Here is an 8818-nt window from a genome sequence, read left to right as displayed (position 1 = left end):
TAAAGAACAGAATATTATGCAAAGGAAATTTTTAAAAAGTAGTAAAAAGTTAAAAAAAAATAAGTTGAATAATGAAAAAAATAACATAAACGAGAAATAAATTTTTAGAAAAATGTCTAAAGATAATACAGTAATGTAACTCAATAATAAAAAAGAAAATATAATTTGTAAATACATTTTTAGGAAATAGTACACCGATCATAAAATAATTATACATTAGTTGGTTGATGATAGCACTTGAAACATTCTCCCAAACATAATCTAGGATTACCGATACAAGCAGGACAAGGGTAATTACTACGTTTATATTTTCCTTCTTTGTAGTACTCTCGGCAAATCTTTCTGTTTACTTTCCTATTTTTATTTCTTGGTAAAATTCCAGGTAGGTGATCATTTCTTTCTGATGCTGTCAACCTTCTGTCTCGAGGTTTTCCAATTAAGTTTTTTAAAATCTCTAGACGATAGTCGTTAAAACTCAATTTTCTTATTATCGGTGAGTATGTTTTGTATAAATTGATGGAATTAAAAACCAAAGTTTCAACTAAATGAATCCATAATTTGATGTACCATTTAAATGTTTTTCTTGAGCAAGAATAATAAGACAGCATTTGATCTTTGCAATCTATCCCGTTCATATAATTGCTGTAATAATGGAACGCAATTGGTTCCAAAATATTTCGTTTATATTTATTTTCATATTCTTTTAACGTTGCTTTGTATTCACTAGAAATGAATAACACGTCTCTTTTGTCTTTAAATTTACCTATCATTACATTGTTTTTGAATCGAGAAATAACTTTATTTTCTGTCAATTTTTTTTTTATTACTTCCAAGTTGTTTCCTTTCCTTGTCTTTCTCAATGTTCCTGTACAGTAACTTTTGTATTGTAGCAATTTTGAAACTAAACCAAAAGAACTGTAATAATTGTCCATGAAAACAGAATGTCCCTGATTTAGAAACTCTTTCATCAAATGAAAGACAACTTTATCTACATGTCCTTTTCCACTTATATCGTCACCACTTCTCGTATATACTTTTATTCGTAACGCAGTACCAGAACTTTCGCACACAACGTATAACTTTACACCATGTTTGTGTTTTTTATCGGCCATGTATTGTTTAAATATTAACCTTCCTCTTTAAGGAACTAGAGATATTTCTCTCATTTTATTATTAAAATAATCTATAATTGGAATTATTTTCCGTAGGCGATGATCACTTTCATTATCCGACGAGAAATGAAGCGCTCGTAAGACATTTTGAAATCTTTGTTCAGTCATGCGTCGGGAAAAACACTGGAAACCAATTGTTCGCTTTTATTCCAATAATTATCAATTCTTGGACATTTGATAGTTGCCATATGTAATAATAAACTTATAAACACCTTGAATTCAGAAATAGTTAAGTCCTTCCATTTTTCCTTTAAAACAATTTCGCCGTACTTGTTTGTTTCATTGACAATCAAAGAGAAAAAGGTATTGTCAAATAAAAGTTCAAAAAAATCGTACGGACTACCTCCGTTTGATAACTTTTGGAGACCTAATTTACCCACAAAAGGAATTTTTGTAAGAGAACATCATCTTCCCACGTTTCTGTATCTTCAGTAAGCTCACTTTGATGCTGTTCTATTTCACTTTCAATGTCAGTACAATCGTCCCAATCATTTTCTTCAAAAACCTCATCCTGTGTATCACCTAACAGTTCAATATTCACGTTCATGTTTTCCACATTTTCTAAATCACTATTACTATCCATGATGACAAACTTTCGATTCTCCTTTCTATTTCTTGTAAACATGAAATCATCACTTTCATTATCACTGGTTGCTTCTTGCATTTCTGATATTCCTGCCTTAGGATCTGACATTTTAGGGACTAAGTATAGAACTGTCTATCGCTTGGGAATTTTTTCTGTAAGACTGAACTATTACGCGTTGTCGTTGCTGGTCGGTTTATATCGGGTAAGTAAGTATAGAGTGGTGGAAGCAAATTTCTTATTTATTCACGGATAAAGATGGGTCAAAGAAAAGAAAAACTTATCTTAAGCCTACACAGCCTGCGTATCGCCTTCTATTCATACAGCCTAAACGAAATTTATTATCTTAAGCCTTCGCTGCATGCGTATTCATAGTATTTTACATGTAAGGAAAATAATTCTTCAGATTTTTTGGTAAAACCAATGCCAAATTTTATTTTCCTGTACTTTACAGATTTCATTAGTTCCAAAAAAAATCTTATTTCGACGACTAGTTTACTCAGAATAACTGATAATTGCACATTACTGTTATTGCACACACGGTGTGCAGGCCATCTTATAGCCTCGGAAATCCATTGCACAGACGGTGTGCAATCGGTCTCGAATGGGTTAAAGGAGATTGCATTTATAAAATATACCACAACTTTCTTCGTCCACTTCTTTCTTTGTAATAAAATTAAGTAATACGACAAGTATTGGTCTGCATGGTCTACGCCTTTCATGTACTTATTATATTCGACAACACAAGTCGGTTTTTTCACGGTCTTGTTTGTACTTGGACTTGTGACTTCAACCATATTTGCCGTGTGTATACTTGAAATCATATATAATGTCTTTTTTTTTAGTTCGAAATGCCTGCACAAGGATATTAACTTTCCTGTAAAAGTCCGTGCCGGACTCCTTTAAATTTATATTTTTCAAACAGTGTGGTACACCTTTATTCTTTCTTAATGTTCCGCACACATTTGTTTGTTTTTGTAGTAGCTCTTCTGTGATTGCTACACTATTGTAGTAATTATCCATATAGATATCATGCCAGAAGTAAAGGTACGGTGACAGTACCGACAACATGATTTCTTTTAGTTTTATTCCCCGGGCACAATATATATTAAAGTTACAAATGTAACCAGATCGTGCTTCGCACAACATGCGTACTAATATTCCGTACTTGACAATCTTGTCAGGATTATAAGTGCGGAAGCAAAGCTTTCCGCGTCATGACATAACGGCTTCGTCTAATGATAATTCTTTTTGAATTGGTTTATAGACAATTCGAAATTTATGTTTGAAATGGTCTGTCATGGATTTAATCTTGTCCAATCGGTCTTGACTTTTTTAGTCATCGTTGAAATGCCAGTATTTCGAAATTTGGCGAAATCTATTTCTTGGCATGACTCTTTCGAAAATTGGTGTGCAAATTGATGTACTTGTTGACCAGTATTCATCTTTTTCTGACTTTTTTATTAATCCCATCAGAATTATTAAAGCGAGAAATGTTTTCATCTCCTCAGCGTCTGTATCCGTCCACTTCCTATCATTACTTTCTAATCGTCACTTTTACTCATTTTTGAGGATTGGATATTCATATGAATATAAATAGGTAGGTAGATAGATGGACAGAGATATATATATTATAGTAAATATAGTAATCGATACTCCGTAGTCCTAACCGATACTCAGTAGACAAACAATTGATAAACAATGAACAAACAATGGATGAACAATAAGCAACTGACGCTTTGCAAATATTTGTATACATGTAACCAGCCGGTAACTGCCGATTGCGCGAAGTCACGTGTACGTGAGTTTGGCCGATAACCGCTGGCTCGTGAACTCACGTATACGTGATTTCGGCCGTCAAAGTGTTAATCTCGTGCTCAATGAATTTTCTCTATTTCGTCTTCGTGCAAAGAGAGGAACCAAATTTTACTATGGCAGGTACGCTGGTTTTGTTAGTACAATTGGTGAATACAAATGCTCACGTTTTTCTCATCTCTGTATCATTAATCTGTGTACATGTTTTATTGCATTTTGAAGATTTTTTTGTTTATTTGTCTATCGTGACCAATCGACACGAATGTTTGTTCTCTTGTGAAAAAAGTAATTGAACTTTATCCGCTTATATATTAATCCCTTAACATCGGAAATCATGTTTAATTTTTTTATAATGTTTTCTGGTTCTTCAGCGTTGAACATTTCTCGTGCTTGTGACGTAGAAGATTGTGGCTCGTAGACCTTTTTCACAAGATCGTTTTAATCGTCGTTTTTAATCGTCGAAAAGTAATCGTCGTTTTTCGTTGATAGATCGAATCGTTTGAGGCTTACAATCGTGTCGATGTGCATTCGAAGGAGTAATCGACACAAGGAAATCAGTTTCGGTCTTATAAGTAGGTCGTGCCGTTGACGTATCGGTCTTATAAGAAAATTAAATTATATTATGATTAAGTGATCGCACTTAAAACTTTTTAGCGGCCTAACATCGGTCATGATTCTTTCCATTTTATTCTATTTTTATTTATTTTCTTTTTTCTTATGGAGAATCGGGAAATTTTTTAAAAGCTTTACTTACTATCGATTTTATATTATTGTAGCAATTATCAATGTTTGTAAAATTAATTTAATCATGCTTTAATGCAATTTAATCGATCATTATTAGATCGATTAAATAAATACAGATAGAGAGATTGTGAGAGAGACACATGAGATATGTAATGCAGTGAAAGGTAAAAAGTAAATTGTTGTGAAAGTTATTGTCCATTCAAGTCTGTTTGTTTTGCGGAGTAAGAATTGGCCGATTATGTGAAAATAAACTTATAATAGCCATTTTTCTGTCAGTAGGTTGTTTTACGTGATAGATAATTTGCTCTTTTCAATATATCTTAAATAATTTTCATAATATTTTTTATTATAATAATGGTATTATTGCTTTTGTGTTTATTTTCATCTAAAAGCAATGAGCCATTATTCTGTTGTACTCTAAGAATTCGTTATTCTGGCACATTATTTTCACTATGCAAGGATCAACATAATTGAAATCAAAGTGAGCACTGCGTGTATTTTCTTTTTTGCTTATTTGTTTCTTTATAAAAAGAAATATCACGGAGTTCATTGTTCGCGTGACTACCGTAGTAGTTGTGAAGTAGACGTGATAGAGGAACACCGCAGAATTTTTCTAAGCGATGGGTGAATTTTTCAATTTCTTCGATCTTTCAATCATGCCAACGACGAATAGGTTCGAAAGTCTGTACCTACTACAGCGAACTTGTAGTCACCAGGGTCCATCCTTTCAGGCATGTTCGCGTCCACTATGAGTCATCTGGATTTTTCTGATTGCTCCGTTGATATATATGACGTCAGCATTTAGTTTACACTTGCGATTCTCATACGTTGATATTAAAGATTGCTATATTGAATTCTTGTCGGTAATTCATACTTCTCTTATTATGATATTTTACATTCTTTGGCTCAAGAGATCAATGGATAACTATTGTCATAATAAGCTACTGGATTAATTCTGAAATTGTAATAGTGACACTGCTGGGAATAGCTCTTACTTCTATTTCTATAGTTAATTCTATTCATGCAGAAAGTTAATGCTACGAACAATTGAATTATCAATTAATTTAAGCTAATTTTATCAGCATTACCAAATAAAAGATCTAAAGTTTCATCATATATGATGACATATAACCGATAGACGTTTTATGGATAAACGCGCGTTATAACAAAAATTAGCAAATGTAAGGTATTAATTCTAGTTGCGACAATAGTTGAATACAATAGTTGAAACAATTTAAACATCCATTCGATTAACGGTGTGTTATTACTATGTTGTTGCAGATTAATATCCTTTTTCATGGTACCTTTCTGCATTCCATCATTATTTCGTCAGAGCGGTGATCGAATATTAGATAACATATATGTAATAGTTTAATCCTCTCGATTATTTGAAATGTGCGATTTGGTGCTTATTTTATTCAGCGTTTCTATTTGTAGCAATTCCGAGCTCGACTTTTCATTGATGTGTAAATCTTAGAATACTCTGTTGCAGTCTGTAAGTTGTTGTATCATTTGTTACTGCTAAATTTGACTTTCACAAGTGGCTCGCTATTGTATAACATCCTTGTTGCTTGTTCCGTATTGTTGAAGGTTCTTTTCTTCGATGGTCTAAATCCAGATTATTTGGTCTGAATTCTTTATTCCATTTCCATATTTTGTTTTCTTTTAGGCGGTTTTTGTCAAAACGAATGTGAAATTCACAGTATTCTTCTACCCCATTTTCAAAGTATATTTATGCATCAAAGAATTACATTAGGCTCACGTAAATTTTGCATATTAATTTTTACTTGTGCAATTCATCTTCGATAATTTGAGGATGATCTTCTAAATATTGAAAATTTTCTATTTTTTCTGCAATACAAAATGAGAAGCTACCTCTGATGAAAAATCTCTTGTGAATGATCCTTTAACTCACTGTTCTTTCTCCATGATTTTGCTGTTAAGATTCGAATATTCCTCTAAAATGTTATATTTCCAGGTAGTTTACTTAATCTATTTCATTTTTTGACATCTATATCTTATTTGTGACGAGCTTATACAATTACCGATCCTTTATCGTTTTGGATTTTCTCTTTTAATTGGTTTTCTAAATGATTCACGTCCTTGACTGTAGACAATGCTTTCTTCAGTTCTTTCAAGAGTTTTCCTAATGTATTATTGTCTTTCCTCCCACCATCATTGGCAATGGTAGCATATTTAAGTACTATAAGATAAAATTCAGATACAATTATTAACAATTTATATAAAATTTATAACTAAGAATAATAAAATAAAATAGAGAGAGAATCTTTGAACTAATTGAATTGGTATTAAAAATGCCATAAGATTGCCGGATGTCAATTGCCAAATGGACATGAAATGACCAACAAAGTACAATGTACAAAGCAAAATATCATTTCAAAGTAAATTTGTACCTGATAGAAAAAATCTATACCAAGTGCTAAATTTTCATAAGTCAGATGCATATTCAACTACTTCAAAAAACACTGCTGTTTTTTATTAGAAATATATAGTATGTACATACTTGTGCAATATATATGTGTACCAACACAAATGATGGTCACTGATGATAAGTTGAACTGATTGCTGTAATTGCTTTCAGATAGCGAAACAACGTGTAGTATAAACATTTTTTTCTTCTTTCGCATAGTTATTTCTAACTTCCAACGATGTCCCAAATATTTTATGAGAACTCGTGCTCTAAAGATAATGAAAAAAACGTGTTGAATGAAGGAAGGGATACTTAGATTGATTTATAAAATTATTACTTTGCTGCAAATTTGTCGCTTCATTTTCTTCTAATTAGTAATCGTCCGAACATTCCGTATGATTTCCGACTTCTATCGATTCGTAATATTTCATTTCAATTATTAATTCTATATTAATAGACGTTTTTAAATAAAAATGAATAGATACAGATAAATATTATTTCTTCAAATTATTTGTAAGAAAGATTGAAATTTATTACGCAGATAAATTTATTTATTATTAGATTTATTTTTCGCTCTTATGTATTCATCTGTTGTAACAAATGTACGCGATGAGGATGATTCCTTTAGAAACGTATTCACAACTTTTAGATAAATTGACATATAATCACTTTCATAGCTGAAAACGTATACGAATGAAAAGCTATATAACTTTGATATCTTTTAAAACTATTATAAAATTCACAGGATGTACCATTAGCGGACTGAATAAAGGAATCAAATATATATAATGGAAAGGCATATGATTTGCAAACTATTAACGCGGCCCTGGTCTATTGTACGAAATGTTCACAAGATGATGCTATATATGTGGGACATGCTACGCCTCTTTCGGCAAAACACATAACTAACATGTCTTGGCGCCACTAAACGCACACGCGGGAAACCAATAAACAAAGGTGACGAAAAAGACGCCGGAAACACAAAGAAAATCATTGTTCTTTCTTCGACTCTTCTAGAGACCACAATCATAATTGCTAGAAGTCATAGTCTAATTATACCTACTACACACCGAACAAAGCTAAATAAACATCACTATTGTTACTTGATGTTCAAGGTTTCTCTCTACATAATGGATTGCCAACGATAAACCCACAGACTTCGTCTGCTGCTGCTATTATCAAGACCACTTAAGATCTACGCGTGCTGGCGCAAGTTGCCTGGAAGTTCATCGTTCTATTGATTACAAGTAATCAACTTTATTTCTTTTAAATTACAGATTCTTTCAATATACCAATCGATAGCTAAACATGTGATTTTTATGGTGTAGCATTTGCAAGTCGAAAAAGTCGTGCATTTGAGATATATTCGTAAATATAAAATTGTAATTTAGATATGTCCATCGTGAAGCTTATTGTGTTGTACTTGTTTTAGGATTTTCAGATCTTATTTTCGTAATGTGTATTCTTTGTAAAGGTTTTAATTGTGATTAGTGTAATCATTTTTAAGTCATTTAATCATAATTCATTGTATTATGTATTATGTATTATATTTGACTTTCCTCTAAATCGTATATATAGGGGTGTACATATATCAGGATTGTTATTGCCAAGCGCGTAGTATAGATATTCAGGTATTCAGGTGACTGAATGTTACGATTGAAAAAAAGTTTTGAAAAACAGTTACGATTGGAAAAAAACTTGAAAGGCAAAAAGAGGACATTCTGTAAGATTTTGTGTTGTCGAACGGACCGTTAGTAGCATTATTCTATATATACGTATATATACTCTTCAAATTGTTTTGTAAGATCAATTGTTTTAATCATTCGCTCTAAACCCTGATTTTACATATTCGTGTGTATATATATATATATATATATAAGTATGAAATGGGAAGGTTCCAGAACTAGTTAGTCATGTGTGTGTGTGAGAAATGTTCCAATCGACAGTTGAACGAAGCGATGGAATATTCTGGAACTAATTAGTCGTGTGTATGTATGGATATGTGAGGTAATCCGATTGGTAGTCAAGGAGAGCGTGATTTATCTTTTAACGGGTAATATCTTAAGTAGGCTA

General features: G+C 32.0%; 1 protein-coding gene and 1 long non-coding RNA gene across 2 annotated transcripts; both read right to left on the bottom strand.

The window, feature by feature from the left end:
* Positions 1–209: 209 nt before the first annotated feature.
* On the bottom strand, positions 210–1112 carry LOC124428620 (piggyBac transposable element-derived protein 3-like). The gene has a single exon (XM_046972880.1). It carries the CDS (start codon positions 1110–1112, stop codon positions 210–212), a length of 903 nt encoding a protein of 300 aa, XP_046828836.1.
* A 2371-nt stretch (positions 1113–3483) lies between these two features.
* On the bottom strand, positions 3484–7565 carry LOC124428530. Its single transcript, XR_006943206.1, has 3 exons — positions 7083–7565; positions 6839–7014; positions 3484–6517 (listed from the first exon to the last, which is right to left on the bottom strand). It is a non-coding gene; the product is annotated as an uncharacterized LOC124428530 (long non-coding RNA).
* Between the last annotated feature and the right edge of the window lie 1253 nt (positions 7566–8818).

This window comes from Vespa crabro, chromosome 13, assembly GCF_910589235.1.
Source record: "Vespa crabro chromosome 13, iyVesCrab1.2, whole genome shotgun sequence".
NCBI lineage: Eukaryota > Metazoa > Arthropoda > Insecta > Hymenoptera > Vespidae > Vespa > Vespa crabro.
This window is presented reverse-complemented; position numbering and strand designations above follow the sequence as displayed.

Coding starts and splice junctions, on each gene's coding strand:
- LOC124428620 (XM_046972880.1), bottom strand. CDS start 1,112: ATGGCCGATAAAAAACACAAACATGGTGTAAAGTTATACGTTGTGTGC.